Source organism: Triturus cristatus, chromosome 11, assembly GCF_964204655.1.
Source record: "Triturus cristatus chromosome 11, aTriCri1.1, whole genome shotgun sequence".
Lineage (NCBI taxonomy): Eukaryota > Metazoa > Chordata > Amphibia > Caudata > Salamandridae > Triturus > Triturus cristatus.
In genome coordinates this window covers 21,621,770-21,647,984 of record NC_140594.1, presented here as the reverse complement: position 1 = coordinate 21,647,984, position 26,215 = coordinate 21,621,770, and the positions used below count along the sequence as shown (strand labels likewise).

Sequence of the window (26,215 nt, the reverse complement as noted above, 5' to 3'; positions counted from 1 at the left end):
CTTAAACTCGCATCGCCGCTTCCAGGACACCGCGCTTGATTTCTTTTTTTTTTTACTTTAATATTGAGCGCCGTCTCCTTGAAGCCGCGCCGCACTCAGTTTTTAAGTAAAAACAAATAATAAAGAAACAGAATGCGGTGTCCCTGAAGCGGGCACCGCGCTCACTAAGAAAGTTTAAGAAAATAAAAATAAAGCGCGGTGTCCCAGAACTAGACGCCGCGCTCAACATGAAAATTGAATGAAATTAAAATTGAAAATGATTGCGGTGTCCCTAAAGCGGGTGCCGCAATCATATAAAAATTCCCCAAAAAGCACCCGCCATTGTCCCAATCGGTGGCAATAACAAAAATAGTGCTCACCCCCTGGATGAAGCAGGCCGTGTAACCAGCGACCCTTGACCCTGCTAGGTAGGTCGCTCCCCCTCCGCTAGCTAGGTCGCTCCCCCTCCGCACAGCACCGTCTGTGTGTCCTTGCCCCAGCTGCCGCTGCTGAGGAAGTTCGAGGCCCTCCTCCACTCGCAGGCTACCACCTGCGCCTCATCCCTGGTGGCCAGTGGTAGGCCGTAGGTTTGTATCACCATCTGTATCTTTATTGTACTGCCTTTATTGTTATTTTGGTGTCTGTGACTACTGTTGTCTGTCTTCCCCTGGTGCCTGTACTTGGTCTGTGCCCTCTTTTCCTTCTGTTCCCCTCGCTGTCCCCGTGTTTCTCTGCCCGTTTTTGCATTATGTTCCCTTCGTTGCCCCCGTAATTCTGCGCCCTCTTTTCCTTCTGTTCCCCTCGCTGTCCCTGTGCGTCTCTGCCCATTTTTGCATTCTGTTCCCTTTGTTGCCCCCGTAATTCTGTGCCCTCTTTTTTCTTATGTTCCCTTCGCTGTCCCCGTGTTTCTCTGCCAGTTTTTAGGGCTCGCTTGACCCAGCGCATGCGCTGGTCTGGCGAGACTTATTGAGAGGGCTCCAAAAAGTGCTACCAGGCCAGCCTAGAGCTACAGTGCATGTGAGCGGGCGCGCGCGCCGCGCTTTACCACGATTACTTTCGCGGCCATGTTTGATCGTGATCACGGCCGCTTTGCATAGCCAATAGGTCTCGCTTTTGGGACCTTATAAGTATTTAGTTATGCAACTGTTGCATGGCTAAACACTTATAAGGTCCCAAAGGCGAGACCTATTGGCTATGCCAATGCTTGTTGCAATCTGTTCCCTTGCTGCCCCTGTAATTCGGTGCCCTTTTGCCTTCTGCTCCCTTCGTCGCCCCTCACCGCTCCCGCTCCACCTGCTGCATCTCCTGCGGCCCCGCCCCCCTGACCGCCCATTTTCTGCCCCTGCCCTACCTCCCGCCTCCCAGCTGCTCCTCCCTCCCACCTCCCCATATATGGCAGCCGCTGCGCGGCCACGCAGTGGATGCGTGCAGCAGCCGCGCCTAAGGCAAGCCCGTCTGCGCCCGTCCGTGCCTGGACCGCGCCCAGCACCAGAACCCCTGGTCCCCGCGCCCGCCACGACAACCGCCGCCGCTACTATGCCAGCACACTCCACATTCTCAACTCCGGACGGACCCACACCTGCTTCAAAGCCGCACCGAGGCGCACACAGGGTCCCTTCACCTGCCAGAACTGCAACTACACCAGTCTCAGAGCCGCCGAACCACTCGCCAAGAAAGGCCACAATCACCTCCGATGCATCCTACTGAACACCCGCTCCGCACGCAAACATGCCGTCGAGCTCTGGGACCTGCACGACACTTCATCCCCGGACATCGCCTTCCTGACAGAGACCTGGATGAACAACTCCTCCGCACACGACATCGCCATTGCCATCTCAGACGGTTACAAGATGACCCGCAGAGACCGCCCCAACGGAGTCGAAGGAGGAATCGCCATCGTCCACAAGAACAGCATCAGGGTCTTGACCAGCACCGACGACACTCTCAGCACCGCCGAACACATGCATTTCCAGATCAACACAGACCCCAACTCCACCCTCAGAGGCATCCTCGTCTACAGACACCCCCGGACCCCGACCCCAGTTCAGCGACTCCATCGCCGACTTCATCAGCACGCACGCCCTGACCTCCACCGACTACATCCTCCTCGGAGACCTGAACTTTCACCTTGAGAACAACAACGACAGCAACTCCACCACCCTGATCGATAACCACGCCAACCTCGGACTGAAGCAACTCGTCAAAACGCCTACCCACTCCGCCGGCCACACGCTCGACCCAGTCTTCTCCTCAAGCTCCCACGTCTCCTTCAGCCACACTACCGAACTCCCCTGGACCGACCACCGCTGCATCCACTTCACCTTCCAGAAACCCACCACACACCACCGCACCCAACAGATCCTCTGCCGCTGCTGGAGCAAAATCACCGAAGACCAACTACACGCAAACCTCGCTCTCAGCCCACCCACCGAGCCCTCCAACACCGACGACGCTGCCCACAGCCTCAGACGCTGGATCGACGACTGCGCCAACACCCTCGCCCCGCTGAACAAACCCTCCTACAGAGACACCAGCAAGAAGGCCAGCTGGTTCACCCCAGAACTCCTAGCCTCCAAGCAAGCCTGCCAGAAACTAAAGAAGAAATGGCACAGTGAGCAGACTCCGGACAGCCACGCAGCCCACAAGGACGCCATCCGCAACCACCATCATCTCATCAGGACTGCCAAGAGGACCTCCTTCAAAGACCGCCTCGACAACAACGCACACAATATCAAGGAGCTCTTCAACACCATGAAGGAACTTTCCAACCCCAGCACCAACACCAACGACATCCCGCCATCGCAAGCCCTGTGCGACTCCCTCGTCACTTTTTTTCACCGCAAGATAGCAGACATCCACAACAGCTTAAACACCCAGACAGCCCCAACAGTCATCAACACAACAGACTCTCCGCACACCATCGACCACGACCCCCTGCTAGCCTGGGCCAACGTGAGCCTCAATGACACCATCAAGACCATGAGCACAATCCACTTTGGCTCCCCGTCAGACCCATTCCCGCACCACATCTTCAACAAAGCCAGCAGCTCCATCGCACCCCATCTGCGCAATGTCATCAAAGTCTCCCTCGAGCCCGCGACCTTCCCAGAGAGCTGGAAACATGCCGAGATCAACGCCCTACTCAAAAAACCCAAGGCAGACCCAAGAGACCTCAAGAACTTACGGCCCATCTCTCTGCTTCCGTTCCCGGCCAAGGTCATCGAGAAGATCGTCAACAGACAGCTAACCCGATACCTTGAAGGAAACAGTTTCCTGGACCCTTCCCAGTTAGGGTTCCGCAGCAACCACAGCAACGAGACTGCCCTCACCGCCGCCACTGACGACATCAGGACCCTGCTGAACAATGGTGAGACCGCGGCCCTCATCCTCCTGGACCTCTCCGCCGCCTTCGACACCGTCTGCCACCGCACACTATGCGCATGCCTCCACGCTGTAGGGATCCGAGACAAGCCTCTGGAATGGACCACCTCCTTCCTCTCCAGCAGAGCCCAGAGCGTCCGCCTCCCCCCCCCTTTCCGATCCGAAGCCTCCAAGATCATCTGCGGCATACCCCAGGGATCTTCCCTCAGCCCAACACTGTTCAACACCTACATGGCCCCGCTCGCACACGTCGCCCGATAGCACGACCTCAACATAATCTCCTACGCCGACGACACAACTGATCCTCTCTGTCACCAAGGACCCTATCACCGCCAAATCCAACCTCTACGAAGGAATGAAGGCCGTCGTCGACTGGATGAAGATCAGCCAACTCAAGCTGAACACGGAGAAGACGGAGGTCCTCATCCTTGGCTCCAACCCTTCAGCCTGGGACGACTCCTGGTGGCCGACGGCACTGGGGGCAGCCCCGACACCCACCGATCACGCACGAAACCTGGTTATCATCCTCGACTCAACGCTCTCCATGACCAAGTAAGTCAACGCCGTCTCCTCCTCCTGCTTCAACACCCTCCGCATGCTTCGCAAGATCTACAGGTGGATCACGACAGACACAAGAAGAACAGTCACCCAGGCCCTCGTCAGCAGCAGACTCGACTACAGAAACGGCCTCTACGCGGGAGCCCCGATTAAGCTCATTAAACTACTGCAACGCATCCAAAACGCCTCTGCACGACTGATCCTCGACGTACCACGCCACAGCCACATCACTCCCCTCCGGAGAAACCTGCACTGGCTCCCCGTCAACAAGAGGATATCCTTCAAGCTCCTCACCCACGCACACAAGGCACTCCACAAGACCGGCCCAGCCTACCTCAACAGATGACTTTCCTTCTACATCCCCAACCGCCAGCTCTGCTCCGCCGACCTCGCACTCGCCAGCGTCCCTCGCATCCGATGAACAACCACCGGCGGGAGATCCTTCTCCCACCTCGCCACCAAGACCTGGAACACCCTGCCACTGACCTGACCCAAGACCTGCTGACCTTCAGGAGGATGCTCAAGACCAGGCTGTTCGATCAGTAGCGCCCCCCCAGCGCCTTGAGACCCTCGCGGGTATGTAGTGCGCTCTACAAATGATTGATTGATTGAGCCAAGTTAAAGGTCCAGTCATTATGGGCCGTAACAAATGGAGACAAGGCGGTACCAGGGCAGGACTAACAACCCCATTTATGAACCAGAAGTCACCATTTAAGAAGGACAATGACACAAAGCCAATGGCAAATATGTGCGGAGAGTGGGAGCCACTTCAACAACATACCCTAATACAGCATGCCTCGCGGAGCGAGCAGCGCATGCGCGCCGACGTCAGGCTTGACCTAAAACACAAACTGTATGTGTGGAAGTGAGAGACAATTGAAACTGCTCTCAGCAAGGTGCAGATACAGGGCATGGATGGGAACCAGAATCCCCAGCATCAATAACAAGCTAATGAAACAATGGGCATTGGTCAAGCTCTGAGAAAGGATTGGGGATTCCAATATCTAAACGCAGTGTAATGTCAAACTGATTATCCGCGTCAGCCGAGGCTTCTGGTGTACCCCCATATCTTATCGCAGCCTCCTCAGCGTTCCCAGTCCCTGCTGCTCAGGCAGGGACTGAGGTCCCGTAGAATGTTGCAGCCTCCTCAGCGTTCCCAGTCCCTGCTGCTCAGGCAGGGACTGAGGTCCCATAGAATGTTGCAGCCTCCTCAGCGTTCCCAGACCCTGCTGCTCAGGCAGGGCCTGGGGTCCCGTAGAATGTTGAGTGTTTGTGTTTGGATGAGGCCAGTGGACACCTGGGCTGAGCAGCAAGGAGGCTGCACCAGGGGGGGCGCTGCTGTGTACTTACCCACTTGAAACTGAGATCGAATAAACCTTATAATCTACACTACGGCCTCTGAACTTCACTCACAACAGCACTTCTGCGAAATCTGGAAAATACATCACAGGAATACCATCATCTCTGTGAAATAAGGCTGTGCACTTAAAGACACAAAGGCAAAGAAACATTTCAGACAAATGATGATTACATAAAGTCTACTGTTATTTTCTTCAGCAAGCTGAGGGTGCAGACGGTACCTGTGCTTCGCAGAAACGCCTCGTACTTGAAGGCTGGAGTCGGGGAGGTGAGGATTCCTGGGGAAGAAGAGGAGCGCGGTGTTATTCCCCACCTCAAAGTCTCAGGCGTGAGGGCCCTGCTAAGCGTCACCGCAGGAGGGGCGTGACCCGGAAGAGACCCACCGCGTGCACACCCAGCTCCTGAAGCACCTCACCTGCAGCAGGTGACGCTGCACAAAGGTGTGCCTCGGTGGTCTCTCAGGGGGATGACATGGGGTCTGTTCTGCAAGATTTAAGACTTTGAATTTGCACCCTTCAGGCTCACTTGCTGGATCTGCGTCACACTGGGGCCAGAGTTCAATTCAAAAGTAAAAGGAGCTTCACACATTAATTAGTTATTGACGAAGAGGACGCAAAAGATGAGTTAGGAAAATGTTCGTAAAAGGACAATTGTAAACCACAGGATGAAACGCGCACTTTCAGGGCCACTGCTGGAATATTCTGGGCCGCCGACAAAGGAGTTGAGAGAGATGAGAGAAGCAGGTATAGGAGGGGAGGGTGGAAGAGAACAAAACAGGAGGTAAGGGAGCGGGGGTTCAGGGCGCTATTCTTAAGAAGAGACTCGGAGTGCAGAGGAGCCAGGGGAGACACTGCACGAGTGACACCGCAACATGGCATAATAATGACCGCATGAGACAGTGAGGCGAGAGGAGAGAGCGCAGAAAGGAAGACCAGCCGAGAGAGAGCGTGACAACGAGTCCCTTGGGAAGGGGAGCAGGACACCTTGGACTGAGATTGATGGGAGTGCGACCCCTGGGTGTAGAGGAGACCATGGTGCTGGAGTCAGATTGCGACCTCTGGGTGTAGAGGAGACCAAGGGAATCACAGTGTGACCCCTGGGTATAGATGAGACCATAGAGAGGGAGTCACAGTGCGAGCCCTGGGTGTAGAGGAGACCATGGAGAGGGAGTAACAGTGCGACCCCTGAGTGTGGCGGAAACCAGGGAGAGGGAGTCACAGTGCAACCCACGGGTGTAGAAGGAAGCATGGACAGGGAGTCACAGTGCGACCCCTGAGTGTGGAGGAGACCATGGAGAGGGAGTCACAGCGTAACCCACGGTGTAGAGGAGACCATGGAGAGGGAGTCACAGCCCGATCCCTGGGTGTAGAGGAGACCATAGACAGGGAGTCAGTGTGACCCATGTGTGTAGAGGAGACCATGGAGAGGGAGTCACAGCCCGATCCCTGGGTGTAGAGGAGACCATAGACAGGGAGTCAGTGTGACCCATGTGTGTAGAGGAGACCATGGAGAGGAAGTCACAGTGTGACCTACGGGTGTAGAGGAGACTTTGGAGAGGGAGACACAGTGTGGCCCACGGCTGTACAGGAGACCATAGAGGAGTCTATGTGACCCACAGATGTAGAGGAGATCATGGAGAGGGAGTCACAGCCCGATCCCTGGATGTAGAGGAGACCATAGAGAGGGAGTCTATGTGTCCCACGGGTGCAGAGGAGACCAAGGAGAGGGAGTCACTGTGACCCATGTGTGTAGAGGAGACCATGGAGAGGGAGTCACGGTGTGACCCACGGGTGAAGAGGAGACCATGGAAAGTGAGTCACAGCGCAATCCCTGGGTGTAGAGGAGACCATGGAGAGGAAGTCACAGTGTGACCTACGGGTGTAGAGGAGACTTTGGAGAGGGAGACACAGTGTGGCCCACGGCTGTACAGGAGACCATAGAGGAGTCTATGTGACCCACAGATGTAGAGGAGACCATGGAGAGGGAGTCACAGCCCGATCCCTGGGTGTAGAGGAGACCATAGAGAGGGAGTCAATGTGACCCACGGGTGCAGAGGAGACCAAGGAGAGGGAGTCACTGTGACCCATGTGTGTAGAGGAGACCATGGGAAAGGGAGTCACAGTGCGACCCCTGAGTGTGGAGGGGACCATGGAGAGTAAGTCACAGTGCGACCCCTGGGTCTAGAGGAGACCACGGAGATGGAGTCAGAGTGCGACCTCTGGATGTAGAGGAGACCATGGAGAGGGAGTCACAGTGTGACCCTAGGGGTGTAGAGGAGACCATGGAAGGGGAGTCAGAGTGCGATCCCTGGGTGTAGAGGAGACCATGGAGAGGGAGTCAAAGTGTGACCCCTGAGTGTAGAGGAGACCATGGAGAGGGAGTCAGAGTGTTACCCACAGATGTAGAGGAGACCATGGAGAGGGAGTCACAGTGTGAACCCTGAGTGTGGAGGAAACCATGGAGAGGGAGTCACAGTTTGACCCCTGAGTGTGGAGGAGACCATGGAGAGGTAGTCACAGTGCGACCTCTAGGTGTAGAGGGGACCATGGAGAGGGAGTCACAGTTTGACCCACGGGTGTACAGGAGACCATGGAGAGGGAGTCACAGTGCGACCCATAGATGTAGAGGAGACAATGTAGAGGGAGTCACAGTGCGACCCCTGCGTGTAAAAGAGACCATGGGAGAGGAAGTCACAGTGTGACCTACGGGTGTAGAGGAGACTTTGGAGAGGGAGACACAGTGTGGCCCACGGCTGTACAGGAGACCATAGAGGAGTCTATGTGACCCACAGATGTAGAGGAGACCATGGAGAGGGAGTCACAGCCCGATCCCTGGGTGTAGAGGAGACCATAGAGAGGGAGTCAATGTGACCCACGGGTGCAGAGGAGACCAAGGAGAGGGAGTCACTGTGACCCATGTGTGTAGAGGAGACCATGGGAAAGGGAGTCACAGTGCGACCCCTGAGTGTGGAGGGGACCATGGAGAGTAAGTCACAGAGCGACCCCTGGGTCTAGAGGAGACCACGGAGATGGAGTCAGAGTGCGACCTCTGGATGTAGAGGAGACCATGGAGAGGGAGTCACAGTGTGACCCTAGGGGTGTAGAGGAGACCATGGAAGGGGAGTCAGAGTGCGATCCCTGGGTGTAGAGGAGACCATGGAGAGGGAGTCAAAGTGTGACCCCTGAGTGTAGAGGAGACCATGGAGAGGGAGTCAGAGTGTTACCCACAGATGTAGAGGAGACCATGGAGAGGGAGTCACAGTGTGAACCCTGAGTGTGGAGGAAACCATGGAGAGGGAGTCACAGTTTGACCCCTGAGTGTGGAGGAGACCATGGAGAGGTAGTCACAGTGCGACCTCTAGGTGTAGAGGGGACCATGGAGAGGGAGTCACAGTTTGACCCACGGGTGTACAGGAGACCATGGAGAGGGAGTCACAGTGCGACCCATAGATGTAGAGGAGACAATGTAGAGGGAGTCACAGTGCGACCCCTGCGTGTAAAAGAGACCATGGGAGAGGGAGTCACAGTGCGACCTCTGGGTGTAGAAGGGACCATGGAGAGTGAGTCACAGTGTGACCCATGGGTGTAGAGGAGACCATGGAGAGGGAGTCACAGTGTGACCCAAGGGTGCAGAGGAGACCATGGAGAGGGAGTCACAGTGCGACCCCTGAGTGTAGAAGAGAACATGGGAGAGGGAGTCACAGTACAACCCCTGAGTGTGGAGGAGACCATGGAGAGGGAGTCACAGTGCGACTTCTGGGTGTAGAGGAGACCATGGAGAGGGAGTCACAGTGCGACCTCTAGGTGTAGAGGGGACCATGGAGAGGGAGTCACAGTTTGACCCGAAATGTGGAGGAGACCATGGGAGATGGAGTCACCATGTGACCCGAGTGTGGAGGAGACCATGGAGAGGGAGTCACAGTGCGACCTCTAGATGAAGAGGGGACCATGGAGAGGGAGTCGCAGTGTGACCCAAGGGTGCAAAGGAGACCAAGGAGAGGGAGTCACAGTGCGACCCCTGAGTGTAGAAGAGACCATGGGAGAGGGAGTCACAGTGTGACCCGAGTGTGGAGGAGACCATGGAGAGGGAGTCACTGTGTGACCCACAGATGTAGAGGAAACCATGGAGAGGGAGTCACAGTGTGACCCAAGGGTGCAGAGGAGACCATGGAGAGGGAGTCACAGTGCGACCCCTAAGTGTACAAGAGACCATGGGAGAGGGAGTCACAGTGCGACCCCTGAGTGTAGAAGAGACCATGGGAGAGGGAGTCACAGTGCGACCCCGAAGTGTGGAGGAGTCCATGGAGAGGTGAGTCACAGTGCGACCCCTGGGTGTACAGGAGACAATAGAGAGGAAGTCACAGTGTGACCTACGGGTGTGGAGGAGACCATGAAGACAGAGTCACAGTGTGACCCGCGGGTGTAGAGGAGACCATGGAGAGGAAGTCACAGTGTGACCTACGGGTGTAGAGAAGACTTTGGAGAGGGAGAAACAGTGTGGCCCACGGCTGTACAGGAGACCATAGAGGAGTCTATGTGACCCACAGATGTAGAGGAGACCATGGAGAGGGAGTCACAGCCCGATCCCTGGGTGTAGAGGAGACCATAGAGAGGGAGTCACAGTGCGACCCCTGAGTGTGGAGGGGACCATGGAGAGGGAGTCACAGTGTGACATCTGGGTGTGGAGGGGACCATGGAGAGTGAGTCACAGTGTGACCCCTGGGTCTAGAGGAGACCACGGAGATGGAGTCAGAGTGCGACCTCTGGATGTAGAGGAGACCATGGAGAGGGTGTCACAGTGTGACCCAAGGGTGCAGAGTAGACCATGGAGAGGGAGTCACAGTGCGACCCCTGAGTGTAGAAGAGAACATGGGAGAGGGAGTCACAGTACAACCCCTGAGTGTGGAGGAGACCATGGAGAGGGAGTCACAGTGCGACCTCTGGGTGTAGAGGAGACCATGGAGAGGGAGTCACAGTGCGACCTCTAGGTGTAAAGGGGACCATGGAGAGGGAGTCACAGTTTGACCCGAAATGTGGAGGAGACCATGGGAGATGGAGTCACCATGTGACCCGAGTGTGGAGGAGACCATGGAGAGGGAGTCACAGTGCGACCTCTAGATGAAGAGGGGACCATGGAGAGGGAGTCGCAGTGTGACCCAAGGGTGCAAAGGAGACCATGGAGAGGGAGTCACAGTGTGACATCTGGGTGTGGAGGGGACCATGGAGAGGTGAGTCACAGTAAGACCCCTGGGTGTACAGGAGACAATAGAGAGGAAGTCACAGTGTGACCTACGGGTGTGGAGGAGACCATGAAGATAGAGTCACAGTGTGACCCGCGGATGTAGAGGAGACCATGGAGAGTGAGTCACAGTGTGACCCACGGGTGTAGAAGGGAGCATGGACAGGGAGTCACAGTGCGACCCCTGAGTGTGGAGGAGACCATGGAGAGGTAGTCACAGCCCGATCCCTGGGTGTAGAGGAGACCATAGAGAGGGAGTCAGTGTGACCCATGTGTGTACAGGAGACCATGGAGAGGGAGTCAGTGTGACCCATGGGTGTAGAGGAGACCATGGAGAGGAAGTCACAGTGTGACCTACGGGTGTAGAGGAGACTTTGGAGAGGGAGACACAGTGTGGCCCACGGTTGTACAGGAGACCATAGAGGAGTCTATGTGACCCACAGATGTAGAGGAGACCATGGAGAGGGAGTCACAGCCCGATCCCTGGGTGTAGAGGAGACCATAGAGAGGGAGTCAGTGTGACCCATGTTTGTAGAGGAGACCATGGAGAGGGAGTCACGGTGTGACCCACGGGTGAAGAGGAGACCATGGAAAGTGAGTCACAGCGCAATCCCTGGGTGTAGAGGAGACCATGGAGAGGGAGTCACAGTGAGACCCCTGAGTGTAAAGGAGACCATGGAGAGGGAGTCACAGTGTGACCTATGGGTGTAGAGGCGACCATGGAGTGGGAGTCAGTGTGACCCACGGGTGCAGAGGAGACCAAGGAGAGGGATTCACAGCCCGATCCCTGGGTGTAGAGGAGACCATGGAGAGGGAGTCAGTGTGACCCACGGGTGCAGAGGAGACCAAGGAGAGGGAGTCACTGTGACCCATGTGTGTAGAGGAGACCATGGAGAGGGAGTCAGTGTGACCCACAGGTGCAGAGGAGACCATAGAGGAGTCTATGTGACCCACAGATGAAGAGGAGACCATGGAGACAGAGTCACGGTGTGACCCACGGGTGAAGAGGAGACCATGGAAAGTGAGTCACAGTGAGATCCCTGGGTGTAGAGGAGACCATGGAGAGGGAGTCACAGTGCGACCCCTGGGTGTAAAGGAGACCATGGAGAGGGAGTCGCAGTGTGACCCACAGGTGTAGGGGCGACCATGGAGTGGGAGTCACAGTGAGACCCACGGGTGCACAGGAGACCATGGAGGAGTCAATGTGCCCACGGGTGCGGAGGAGAGTGAGCACAGGGAGGACCTGTGTGGACCGTGGGTGTGGAGGGTCAAGCACAGCGTAAGGGATGTGGGACATGTCACCTGATGATGACAAGCATGCATGAAGACCGGCTTGTCTACGATTTTGGAAAGTTGGCTTGGACTAGAGCTAGTTTAAGACCCACGGAGGAGCATCTAAAGTCTTTCCAAGTTGTTGGGCAGAGAGGGAAGGTGACACAGAAGCAGAGGAAATGGATCTGAGAAGCAGAAAAGAGCAAGATGAGGTTTCACTTTGTCAATGAGTCCTGCTCAATCTGTGAACTGGGGGGGTTAGAAAGCATTTAGCACTGACACAGAGAGGAGTGTGAGGACAGTGAGTAGGTGCAAGGCACACACATGAAGATGGCTCTTTCCCATGAAAAGTGGAACATAAGCTTGGAGTGGACATCACTCCATGGAGGAAAAAGAAGGGGCCCTACTCAGAGCCCCCGGGGGTGCGGACAGCAGAGGACAGAGACAGTCAGAACCGCGCCCAATAACCAAGAGACTGTCCTTTACACTCTCAAATGCTTACCTTGAGGCTGGACGTAGATTTTATTTCTGCACTGTGGCTGTGAATAAAAAGAAGAAAAAACAATGAAGCATATTTCTAAACTCCAATGTCGACACCAACCACAGTGCTCCTAAAGGACACCACAAACCTACACTCTACACTCTTCCAACAACGCATAACAAACAGTACGTATTTACTCAGCCACCCAGAAAGCACTGTGGGTCTTTGTGTGTGGCAGGAAAGCACTATACAATGCTACAACAGAATTCAAAGTGTAACCACCTGAGACTGGGTAAAATAAACTAAGGTGTCATCATCATAAAACTGAAATTCAGAAGAGAACCAGTCTGTAGTTGACGCCCCTCGGTGGGACTGAGTAGTGACACAACTATAAATGTAATTGTAGATAGTATTTACATAGTTCGTACGACCCCTTGCTAGGCGGTGAAGCGCTTTGGGGCGAGTAGCACGCTACTCCGGAGCCCAACGTTAGAAGTTAGTAGATTAGTTGCATATATCTATGTATATTGCTTTTCATTCCTTTGTGTATTAGTTGTCTTAGGTTTGCACTCTTGATTTCTTGTGTGCTTAGTAGAGTTTAAATTAGGGACAGAATGAATGGAATGGATTTGTAAGGGGAAGGAGTAAATTGTTTTCGTAAATAGTGTGTGTCTATTAGTTGCGTGTCATCGATAAAAAAAAGGGGAACTTTTAGAAGGACGTTTTTGAGTTCATAGTACTTAGAAAGGTTTGGGATAGAGTCAGAGAGTGGAGGGATGGACAAAAATGTTGAAAGGAGGATTTCTTGTATATTTGTTTACAAATGACACTTTGTAAGGCTGTAATGGCTGGAGAGCCTCCATATAAATATCCATATGTGCACAGAAGCAGTCATTTTTAATATGGCCTAATGTGCACAGTTAACTTGTGGTGGGGTCTACAAATGTTGTCATGACACATGTTAAAGTTTTAGTAGCAGCCATAAACTCCTCTATATATTCACCTATATCTACATAGAAGCAGCAATTATGACAATGTCGGATATGCACGTCTCTTGTGCTGTAATATATATTTTCTCCTTATATGATCGTATCTGCTTGTAACAGGAAGCATAGTTCAATGTACAAGGGCACATATATAGCAACAGCTTCATGTCAATACCGTGAGAAACATATTTGTTTATGTTGGAGTATACTATTGTGGTACAATGTTGTGTTGTGAGTAGAGTTGTCATGTGAGGAAGAGCCAGCTCTTGACTAATCTTCCAAAGATAAGATGGTTGCCGGTGGATCGCAGGTTTGTGGGTTGGGAGTTCCATAGTTTGGCTCCTTGAACAGAGAAAGATGTCCCCCCCATGTTTCTTAGCTTGTATGTAGGAATTATGAGGTGAAGAGACAATCTTAAGAGCAGGTTTGGAGGAGGCTAGCTTAGTATATAGTGTTCACTTATGCAAGTGTAGCACCCTGCTCTAATCTAGACCAACCCTATGGTGCTTTTAGTGGTCTTACACAACCATAGAAGGCTCTCTAAGTGCTAGCTGTGGACAGCAGCCTTCAGGCTTAGTCCAGGACTGTAAAACTGCTTGTTTTACCAGTACATAACCTTGTGGTGTAGAGTAAGTGAAAAAGGACCACACAGTGTAGTTATACAAATAAGCATTTATTATAAACACTCACTAACACATTGCAATCTCGCCTACCCGGAGATATAAGCACAATACACACAATACTTTGTGAATAGAATACGTAAGTAGCACCGAATACACAGTAGTCTCTAGAGGGAGACCAACCATATACTAAAATAGTGGAATGCGAACCACGACCTAAGTCGAGAATGGACCCAGAAGACGTAGAAGAGTCGGGGACCCAAGGAACCACCCAAGGTGAGTATCTGGGAACCCCACGGAGGCCGTGTGCAGAGTGGGAACACGACCGCGTGCCCAATAGAAGTCAATGGGTAAGTCGTGGTTGCAGTTTTAAAGAAAATGGACGATGAAGACATCCCGTTGAAGATGGAAGGTTGGAGAGTCACCCCACCCATGGATACCCCAGGAACCAGGATACCTACACCGAGGAAGCTGGGTGCATAGGTCTTTTCATACTTAGCTCCTCTGCTTTGGAACAAACTTCCATTGGAGCTCCTATCCACAACGGACTATTTACATTTCCGAAGAAAGCTGAAGACTTGGCTTTTTTCTCAATAAACTTAGGTATTTGAGCATTTCAGTCACTGTCTGTTTCTTTTGTTTTGGCTGCTAGCGCCTTGAGACCTTTTGGTGATTTGTGTGCGTTATAAAAATGTTTGACATTGACATTGACATAGGTGCGAAGTGATGTCGGAAACCGCCGTAGACCACAATGGAGGACTTCAGTGCGGATGCCGCTGGCACAGAAGGTGAAAGAGTCCGGTAGATCCCAAAGGTGGATTCAAGATGAGAGGTATCTGCAAGCAGAGAGGACAGAGTCTATGCCACTCAGGAGTGACCAGGAGCGCAGAAGACGAATGCCCACCGATATCGGAGATGCAGGATAGTTAACGGTGCCCTTGAATAGCAGCTGTGCGGACCAGGCGACTCTGTGGAAGACCAGGAGGCGTTCACAGGCCGTCCCACATCGGATGTTAAGAGCCAGGGGGTCAGTGTCCGGCATGGGCACCAACAAGCCTTGGTAGCGGCAACCAACATAGTGATCATAGAAAAAGGTGCAGTGTCGGGACGAGCAAGGTCTAAGTGACTTACCGCGAGCAGGTAAGTTAGAGCAGGCCCGAGCATGCAGGGAGCCCACTGAGCCAAAGTAGACCCCCGAGAACACCCACAGGCCAGAGGGACAGGAGTCGCAAGAGGACTTCGAGCTGCTCATCAAACAATGAAGGCCCACAGTGCAAGGGATGCGAGAGCAGGTGAATTTCTTGGCTGCAGGAGATGATTGAGGCTGGAGCTTCTTGCAGCTCAAAGATCTCTGGAGGAGAGAGTCAACAAGCCTTGGCAATGGCATGTCAAAGCGGTGGACATGGGTACTGCTCCAGCGGTTCCAACGAGGGCACTGGCTTCAAACTTGCTGTGAAGACAGAGCAGGCCTCGAGGGAGTTGCAGAACCACCACCTGTGTTGCTGAACCTTTTGGAGTCCATAGGAGCTCAGGAACAGCAGACAGGTCAGCTTTGTTGTGGTGCCTGCAGATGCAGGGGAGTAACTCCTTCACACCAAGGAAGATTCCTTTGGGTGTCTTGGATGTCCACAGGCCCTGTGAAGAACCTGTATGGAGCACAGGCACAGATGTTGCAGAAGACTGGCAGGACAACGAGACCAGGAGCAGCAGGAGTCTTCCCAGTTACAGTCTCGGTTCCCAAAGCGAAGTCCAGCGAAGTCTAAAGTGCCTAGACGGCTAAAGATGAAGTGGTTTCAGATTTGAATCTTGTTCCACGACGAATCTAGGGACCCACCCGCAGGTAAGCCCTTAAGTACCCTAAGGAAAGAGTTGGGACGATTCAGGATTCCCTCCCAGAGGAGAGGCTGGAAAGTGGGGAGGATACCCCCATGTCCTTTGCCCAGTTTCACACCAGAGCGGGAGCCAACCACTCCCTGAAGTGGTTTCAATTGGAGTATGCAAGGAGGGCACCAAATGTGCCCTTCAAAGCAGTCTTGTGGTGCTGGCAAGCATCCACACCCAGTCCCAAAACACTAAGTCCTGTCTGGGAAGTGGTCACACCTCCCTGTGACAGGAAACCTAATGTCAAGCCTTCCCCTGCTCGAGCTTGGCTCACCTGCAGGAGGGCAGAATCGTGTCTCTGGTCGCCAGCAGCCATAGTTTGCTGTCCGGGTCTAGAAGACTAGTACCAGGAGCACTGAGGGCGTCCGGAGGAGCTTTACAGTGCATGGAATCATACCTCCAACACTGTTTACAGTGTTGGAGGTATGATTCTAACATGTTTGATACCAAACATGACAGAGTTCGTTACAGCCAGTTTAGAGAAAACCATTGCGTAATGATGCATGGCAACTCTATATATCGTAATGGCTGATGCACTTACAACCCCGGAGAATGGACTCCGAAGGTTACAGGGGTGTCCTGCTAATGCAGGGACACTCTCACACTTACAACCGAGCACCTTGCCTTCAGGATTGAGAGGCCTGCCCTAGGGGTGACTTATAGGTTTAAAGTGTAGTGACCTCATATATAAGGAAACGTTTATCGGTCCTCAGTGGGGCTTGCACCAGCCTACACAGGCTGCAATGGCAGGCCCATAGTCACAATTTGAGTGGTCTCCTATGGGTGGCATAATACATACTGCAGCCCATGGGAGATCCCTGGTGTACCTATGCCCTGGGTACCTTGTTACCATATACTAGGGACTAACAAGGGTACATTAGTAGCCAATCTGGGGGTACCTAAGTACTCACCATGTCCAATTTAGAGGAGAAGCACAGACACTGATTAGCAGGATCCCAGTCAGACTAGTCAGTAAAACATAATTACACCAGCAAAAAGTGGGGGTGACCATGAAAGCAGATGCTACTTTCCTACAAGGTTTCTTTGTTGTATGTATTTGTTGATTTTATTCATGATAAAGAGTGGTCCATTGCCATGTAATGCTTTGTGTGCGATACAAAGCAGCTGGAGTGTGGATCTCCTGGCAACTGGTGACCAGTGCAGGTCCCTCAAGGCAGGGGAGGTGTCTGCTTGTGGCTTTACAAGTAGGAGGAGTCCTGCAGCAGTGTCCTGAATTCTCTGTAATCTTCTCATAGTTGACAGAGGTGAGCTGTGATACAGACCATTAGCGTAATCTAGCTTTGATAGGACAAGAGAGATGGCAGCTTGAACCCTCTGAGGGAATCCTAGGTGTGGGAAGATGTTTTCATTGTGCCGCAATTACTGCAAGAAGGTATACAGGTATTTCCATCCTGTGCTGAACTGTGCAATACTCTACATTTATGTAAATACCTCTAAGGTGCATTGCTCATTAGTAAAGCTGCTCTCAGGTGCGCCATGTTTATAAAGCCTAACGTTAATTAAACAACAAGGTTTGTCTCATAGGACAGCGTGAGATTGATGCTGGCGCAGCAAATGTTTCCACAGAAGATTAACCTAGGATGTACAGAACAGCCCCTGCTACCTTTAATTCTATTTTAAAGGTAGTGAATGAAGATTCAGAAGGGAGCCTGGGGGCAGAGGGGGCACAGTGGGGCATTCAAAAGTCCAGCTTTCATTTTAAGAAGGATGTTACCACCCCTGCTAGCCATGGGGTATGAACAAACTCACATTAGCAATATCTGAGCTTTCAACGGTGATAGTTCCTGAGTGACAAGAGGTTGTGGTGTTCTGTGCAAGCCTGAGGTCAGTGGGATGCAGAGTTCTTGTTGATACCCAAGAAGGATGAAGGACAGACAACGGCTCTTGCAAGAGAGTCATAAGTAGAACATTGCTCATTACCAGCCTGTGGGAGCCAGCACCATCCAGTGGCAGGATCTCCTTACAATAGGCAGGCACCCCTAGTCTACAACCTCGCGGGTGCCCACCATCACCAGTTTTGCTACCTAGGAATGATGGAGTTTATAGAAAGGCATCTTTAAGCTGCTCTCTCATCAGGCCTCTCTCACAAGCTGTGGGTGGATTTTACAGTAGACAGAACATAGGGCTGAGCAAATGGCAGCATTGGGAAGTGCAGACCCCAGCAAACAGGCTCCATCGAACCTCAAAGCCAAACTGTGCATCGCATCGCACGGTCGCTTTCTAACAATGCTTTCTGTCCAAGGTGTTTGGTGAAGGCCGCGTAGCTGCACTATATCTATGGTGCTGACCGGTCCATCCCTCGAAAACGCCACTGAAGCACTCTTCGCTGCGGGGACTGTGCTTGCATGGTGCAGAGTAAAGATTTAGAAGATGCAGCCAGGAGGCGGAGGTCTTAGCTGCAGCTCAACCTGCATCACAGCATCAACATGCTCCAAAAACCTGCCCCCTAGAGCACAAAGCCCTGGTTCTAACCTGCCTCAGATCTGTCAGATATTGTCTGATTACCTTCGGCCTCCACAAAAAATCCACCGTGTTCGGTTCCGGTAGACTCCAATGGAGCAAGGTAGACTTTCCATCTCAATGCCTGACTTGACGAGTTGTCTATATATTTTTATTTTTTTTATTTTATTTGATGAGTTTTATATAGCGCTGGCTAGACCCGGAGGTATCAGAGCGCTTTACATGAGGTTCTACAATGTTACAATGTTACATCAGTTACAAGTTACATTTGTTGCAAAAAAACATTAAAAGAGCATAGAAGACGAGATAAAAGGAGCATAGAGTGGTAGGGGAGTAAGGTAAAAGGGTAGGAGGGAGATACGGCGGAGAGACAAAGGAAAGTCTGCCCAAAGTCTAGCTGGGTAGGTGACGGCCGAGCGGTAAATCCACAGCCCATCTCCTCTATAGATATCAAGGTAGCTCAACCGGGCATCGGCCAAACTGCCAGGTCTATAAAGGGACATACCATAAACAGCCTCCATGCAGAGTATAGAACTGGAAGATGCAGCCAGGCAGTGGAGGTCTTAGCTGCAGCTCGTCCTGCATCACAGCATCAATATGCTCCAAAGACCTGCCCCCTAGAGCACAGAGCCCTGGTTCTAACCTGCCTCAGATCTGTCATATATTGTCTGATTACCTTCGGCCTCCACAAAAGACTACCGTGGTCAGTTCTGGTAGACTCCAATGGAGCAAGGTAGACTTTCCATCTCAACGCCTGACTTGACGAGTTGTCTATAAAGGGACATACCATCAGTCACCCAGGAAGGAAACAGGTTGAAATTCATTGGCAAGGCCAATATCAAGAACTTTAGCCACTAGCTCCTGTCCTCTTGAGAGGACTTCCTGGAGGTGGCTGAACATAATCAACAGGGGTATACCCAAATTACCCTCTTATACCTGGGTATGGGATGTAGTTTTATACTATTACATCATAGCAAGATTTGAACAAGATTGCTTGTTTGAAAAATAGACGCGCAAAATTAACGGATGTTAAATAGATGAAACTCCTCTAAGAATAGCAACACACTCAATATTAGATTCATGCGATGCATTTGAACGTTTTAATGAGGAGATTCACCTTAAATTACTAAGCCCTGATGATGTCTTTTTAGGATGAAACGCGTTGGCTGAATTAAGTATCGCAACAAAGAATGATCTGATTCATACAATAAAACTGCAAGTCTTTAATTTGAAAAATCGAATGACTATTTATGAAAAGAAATTGACTCGAATTACAATAAAGATGAATGGATCTGATTCATGAACTATCTGCCTAATGACTTCTTTCGTTTTGAAGATTTGGCTCTAATATGGATATTATTGAATTTAAATTGTGTTGCTCCTTCTCCTTCTCCTTGCAATTGAGTATTTGTTAGTGTAGGTGTTTAGCGGTAAACCATGAGAAGTGAGCACATTTTTCCTTATTACTCAATCTTTTTTTGACATATGAAAACGCCTAGTGCGCTAGTGCTGGGAGCCCTACCGCTTAAGTTCTGTTGGAGGTAATGAGTAGTTTATCAACTTTTTGGGGGGGGGGGGGTTGTGAGGACATTAGAATACAGCACATTGCTGTCATATTGGAAACAAATAGCATCATAAGGGGCCCTGTGCCATTAATTGTCAGACAGGATTTATCAGTCCTAGAACACGATGCCTTCTCTCCTGAGAAAAATGTAGAAGCTAACATCTGCCGGTCATAAAACACAGCTAAATAAATAATACAGGCCTTACCCAGGCACAAGCTACAAATAAACACTGTGGCAACTAGGTTTTAAGTTAGTGCAAAATGGCATAAAAGCACGTGCATTAAAGACTACTACTTTTGAAAGTTAGAAATACAGCTTCATTATTTTGGATAAAAGAGAAAGGATAAAAGTAAGGACTTTCTTTCCTGTTGCTTTCCTAAGAAGCACATCTGTGGATCTGACGGTAAATAATTACTACTTTCTAAAGAGTGAAACAAACTTTCGATGTTTCAGTAAAGCTTCTGTGCTTAGTTACAAAAGAAGTTTTGTAAGTGTTATAAATAAATGCATTTAAAGACAAAAGGAAAGGAATGAGGTTTACTTTTCATATGCAGAAACAACAAAAAGGGGTAGTGATCATTATTCAAAAATGACTACATGAAAATATTTATTAAAAGTCATTGCACTAAAATCGTTTTTGCATTATTATGATCTTTATAATATCTAATAACACTACTGTGAAAATTCAATAATATTTGGCAATGTAGAAAATTACCCTGTGCAAAGTGTGCATTAAGATTTCAATGTCTAAATAGTTAAATATATTGTGCATCAAAATTAAAAAGGTGAATATTAGTTTCTCTAACAAAGACAATATTACTGTATCTTAGTGACAAACTTAAAAAATGATTTCTAGTATGGCCTAATGGCTGCAGTCTCAAATACAATTAAAAGTTATACAAAAAGAGTAGCTCTAGAGACATGTGAATTACATCGCACGCCCTTAATGCACAATAGTTATGGGCGCATTCTGAAAACTAAAATTTTGAGCCAGTTTTTTAGGTGCTAGAAAGCACAGTGCACAAGAATAAAAAAAAATAAAGAGCAAAAGTATACCTTTGGAATATCAGCACACAGGCACGGAGCAGGGATGCACTACAGTCATGCTTCTTGAAGAAGTTACTTTGAATTGTGATGGCCACATGGGGATAACTTTGCTCACACAAGGGACAACAGGTTTAAGGGTCAGAGGTCGAGTTTTGTTGTTAAAGCAAAATGCCCACACAGGAGGGTTTATTTCTGGCAGGCTTGCTCTGGCACTTCGACCTTAGTAGACATTCCGAAGGAGGAGCAGCAGCATCTGTGGGCCATGCGTAGCTCCTGACACATGGCCAATGAAATAAAGTTTGCATTACTGCGCCATCATGTTAAACAGCACAATAGCTAGAGGAATTGGTAGTTGGTCATTGGATTCATGTTTTCTAGTTAGCTCATTGTGCTTGTATAGCAAAATTTACAAGGTGGTACAGTCCAATAGTAATGGACATGGCCTCCTTGGTGTGGTTTCCCCTAGTTATTTATCTCCTACAAGTCTGTCCGTGCCCAGCTGCCAAAAGAGGAAAGTATTGTCGACAGGACGTCACCTGCTTAGGTGACCTACTGTCGAAGAAGGGTAGGAGACTAGCTCCTGGTCAAATTAAGAGTAAGCAAAATTAAGCAACACATTGTGTGTGTGTTTTTTTTTGTTTTTTTCTCTCTCTCTCTCTCAACAGCCATGAGACAATCGGTTGGTCTCGCTTTAGTCATTAATTTCACAGGATGCTGTGAATATGCTCTTGAATAAATAGAGACAATTGGCTCTTAAGTAATACTGTTTGAACAAATTGTTAGAATTAACAAAATGAATAAATAAATACGCCATGTTACTGCCCCTCCTGTCTGTAAACTGATGAAATTGGATAACGATGAAAGGATGGGTAGAATAGACTGATGTTCCCTTATTTGACCTTTAAGGGGAACTATAGGTTGGTGGTGTTTGTTCCAAATTCCCAGGTGGCAACACCATTATTGCTGATGTTATTACAGCACTACATAAGTCGCAGAGGCAGCACGAGTCCCTCAGTAGTTAGTCTATGTAATCGAGCTGACAGCCCTTGCTAGAGCTGGTGAATGGGTTTCTCCCCTGAATATGATATTACATGGCCCGGATTGTGAAAAGTATGATGCATATGGTTCACAATGCTAGGAAAGAGGCCCATATGCCCCTAGCACACATTTTTAAGAACAAAATGTTCTTTTGCTTGTTTTCTTGTCTGCCACAAACAAGTTCTGCTGGAAAATTCATGTACCTATTAGGTTATGCTTAATTTATTAGTTATTCATGTAATATGGATCTCTGTTACATTTACAGTTTTAGAGTTTTCCACTACACCTATAATATGAGAGCATGGTCATAAGAGCAAAACATGGTTGTTCTTATGCAAGGAAAATAATTTTAGAGGAGTCTGCAGTTTTGCACAATGGTGAAGGTTCACAAAGTAGAAGCTGTATTGTGACTTCTATGACTTATAATTCCAAGTTTGTTAAAAGAATAGTTGTTTTGAAATTCCTTTTTCTTTAAGGTTCTTCATAAGAATAATATAGAGGAGTTTCTGAAATTGAATATCCTCTTTTGATTGATTATTTGTATGTTGTATCTAAAGATTTCTGTTCTGTTCACTAACAGATATCTGCTGCCTTACAACCATAGCCAGAGGGGCCCGGACATCAGATCCAGCCGAGGGATTCAGTGCAAGTCCTGCTTGGAGCTGAGGTGAAGAAAACCAGCACAGGAGGTGCTGGCAACTAGGACCACAGTGAAGGTAGAAGGCCGGAAGCACTGGGTCCATGAAAGTGACGTGAAATGTGTACCCCTACCACTGTCGGAAAATTCTTGGGCGAAGGACGGGGTCACAAATCAGGACGGAGAGATGATTCCTTGCTTTGTTCCTTTTTTCCTGATGCCCAGCTGAGACCGACAAGGACGATAAGGAGGCTTTGCTGGAGATGACCCCCTCTGAAACAAGGGTTGCTTCAGATACTCCAGCATCAGGCCTCTGAGTCCCGGTCCCCAAGTGAATGCAAGTCTGCACCTCTGTTTGTTGATAAGGAGGTGCCTGGACACACTAGGTACAATCTGCGACCCAGACGAAAGAGCAGTGCACAGGCCGAGCAACACAGGAGTTAGGGAAGGACTTGAGTTCAGGGTACAGGTGCTGTGCCTCTGGTGCCTGTTAGATTAGAGTGAAGAATACTGGTGCAATGCCTGAGACACTGGACAGGATCGTTGAGGGTATTTTACCTGGAGGGTGATTGCCCTATCCTGAAAGAAAGACTTTTTCCTTAGCCTGGGCCGTGATTGTTTTTCTGGGTTGCAAGTTGTGCAGTTCCACCGTGGGTGAAGTGAACTCTTGATGAGCGATAAGAGCCTGCCTGTGAGGCTCAGAGGGACACAGGGAGAACACTCCACTCTGGCCGGTTGTACAGCGGCTTCAATTCCTCAAGTACTTTTTTGTTAGCAATGTACCCCTTTGGTCGTCCCATTTTTGAGGAGGAGCAGCCCTCTGCAGCTCCTCGTCCTAATTCCCATGGCCCCTTTTGGTCCTCCTGGTCCCCCAAAACAAAGATTGTTTTTGTGACAATGATTGTATTTGCTTTCATATTCGTATTTGGAATACTGTTTTTTCTGTAAGAAAAACATCTTGTGTACACTTTGATAAGTACTACTTCGCCCTCCCCCTGAACATATCATTGGTACTCTAGCCCTCATAAGGAAGAACACCGGAAGGTCTATCAAGATAATGTTTTTATTTAGACATTGCATCAGACATGTGCTGTTGGCTATTTCCAAAACTGAATAAAATAGCCACTGAAATCCACCAGAATTCAGCGACATGGACTTGGACTGGATGGCTTTGGACACTGTTTACCGTCTGGGGCTGGAAGTTATTATCAACCCTTTGTATATTCGCTGCAATCCTTTTTTCGTGCTGCCTTTGTATATAATGTGGCCCGATGCTCTGTTCCCTTTGTGCTTGTACCTGTAGAACAAGTTACTTACCTTCGGTAACGATGTATCTGTAAGAAACATTAGTTAGTTAGATTCCTCACCTTAGAATATCCCCAGGCGTCAGACTGGATCCGGAAGATTTTTGTAGCAATACCCCTTGCGCGTCGCTAGGCGTCGTCTACGGCTCCGCGTCCGTCGTTGGCGTCGTGCGCCGGAATGACATCGTCGGAGTACTTAGACGCCGCCCTCGCGTGCTGACGTCAGTTCTTGTACATAGCTTTCCGCGCCAGGAACGCAGAGCCATGCAAGAGACCGACACTGGTGCCAAAAAATCTAGGGCCCTGAAAGGGATAGCCTTAACCCTAGATGTCAGTTCGCAGAACGGGGAGGATGGGTGGGTCGGTGAGGAATCTAACTAACTAATGTTTCTTACAGATACATCGTTACCGAAGGTAAGTAACTTGTTCATCTGAAAGAAACACGTTAGTTAGATTCCTCACCTTAGAATAGATACCCAAGCAATACCAACCCCGGTGGTGGGTCTGCGAACCAAGATCACACCAGAAAGTCCTGGAGGACAGAACGGCCAAAGAAGCCATCCCTCCGGACTTGGCTGTCTAGGCAATAATGCCTGGCAAACGTGTGCAGCGAAGCCCACGTCGCTGCCTGACAGATGTCCTGCAAAGGGACTCCCCGTCCCAAAGCAGTAGTAGCCGCCGTGGCCCAAGTAGAATGGGCTCGCAGCCCAACAGGAGGGTCCTTTTTTGCCAAGGAATAACAGATTGTTATACACAAAACGACCCACCAGGAGATGGTCCATTGGTGCACAGCTTTTCCCTTCTTTTGCACCCACGTAGCCAACGAAAAGCTGGTCGTCCACTCGGAACTGTTTTGTGCGGTCCAAATAAAAGGAGAGCGCACGTTTTGGGTCCAGACGGTGGAGCCGCTTTTCCTCTGTGGAAGGATGCGGAGGCGGAAAGAAGGTGGGCAAGGTGACAGATTGCCCCAGATGAAAGGGGGTCACCACTTTCGGTAGAAAGGAAGGACGAGGCCGAAGGACAACCTTGTCCGGATGAACAGATAGAAAAGGAGGCTTGGACGATAGAGCCTGGAGCTCACTCACCCGTCTAGCTGAGGTGATGGCAACCAGGAAAGCAGTCTTAAGAGTTAGAAGACGAAGAGGACAATTGTGAAGAGGCTCAAAGGGAGCGCACATCAGGAATGTTAAGACAAGATTCAAGTCCCACTGAGGCATTACGAAAGGGACAGGAGGGAACGTGTGAGTAATGCCTTTAAGAAAGCGTTACACTACAGGGGACTTGAAAAGAGAGGGCTGATCAGGAAGCCGTAAGAAGGCAGAGATGGCAGCAAGATAACCTTTCAAGGTGCCCAGGGCAGAGCCCTGCCGGGCCAAAGAAAGAAGAAAGAGGAGAACCTCAGAAAGAGGGGCGGAAAGGGGATCCATAGCCTTTGCTGTGCACCATGCCACAAATTTGTTCCACCGGCAGGCGTATACCGTCTTTGTGGAGGGACGCCTGGCTGCCAGAATGACATCACAGACTTCAGGAGGCAAGTCAAATGGCATCAACTGCCGCCGCTCAATCTCCACGCATGGAGGTGGAGGCTGGACAGGTTCGGGTGGAGGACCGTCCCCTGCTGCTGCGACAGAAGATCCTCCCGAAGGGGCAGACGTATCGGAGGATCGGTCAACATACTGAGTAGCTCGGGATACCAGTATCTTCGTGCCCAATCCGGAGCCACCAAGATGACTTGGGCCCGGTCGCGCCTGATCGTCTTCAGTACTCTGGGCAGAAGTGGTATAGGCGGAAAGGCGTATAACAGACCGCAACTCCACTCGCGACGAAAAGCATCGCCGAGCGAGTGCCACCTTGGAAATTCCAACGCGCAGAACTGCTGACATTGCGCGTTCTTGTCGGTGGCGAATAGATCTAACCAAGGCTCTCCCCACTGCTGAAAGAGACCTTGCGCCACCTCGGAGTTCAGACGCCATTCGTGATCCATCATGCACCGGCGGCTGAGTTCGTCTGCTCTGGCGTTCAGAGAGCCTGCCAGATGTTGAACCACCAGGGTGATGCCCTGGTGTTCCAGCCATGTCCAGAGGCGCAGAGCCTCCTGACAAAGGGTCCACGACCCCACCCCGCCCTGTTTTTGCAATACCACATGGCGGTGGTGTTGTCCGTGAACACCTGCACGACACTTCCCCGGACAGAGGGAAGGAAGGCTTTCAGTGCAAGTCAGATCGCTCTCAGCTCCAACAAGTTGATGTGGAGGCGAGACTCCGCCGGAGACCAGAGGCCTCTGATCTCCGCCTCGCCCATATGGCCACCCCATCCCAGGAGGGACGCATCCGTCACTACGACATGCTCCGGTAGGGGAAGGGAGAGTCTCTTGCCCGTGACCCAATC

General features: G+C 50.6%; 1 protein-coding gene across 2 annotated transcripts in view; it reads right to left on the bottom strand.

The window, feature by feature from the left end:
- Positions 1-26,215, bottom strand: part of GLT1D1 (glycosyltransferase 1 domain containing 1) — a 455,256-nt gene that overhangs the window by 226,080 nt on the left and 202,961 nt on the right. For both annotated transcript variants that reach the window (XM_085636393.1, XM_085636394.1), the window contains exons 5-6: positions 12,290-12,326; positions 5,499-5,555 (exon numbers count right to left, since the gene is read on the bottom strand). In XM_085636393.1, the coding sequence (XP_085492519.1) occupies positions 5,499-5,555; positions 12,290-12,326 (94 nt within the window). The remainder of the gene's footprint in view (positions 1-5,498; positions 5,556-12,289; positions 12,327-26,215) is intronic.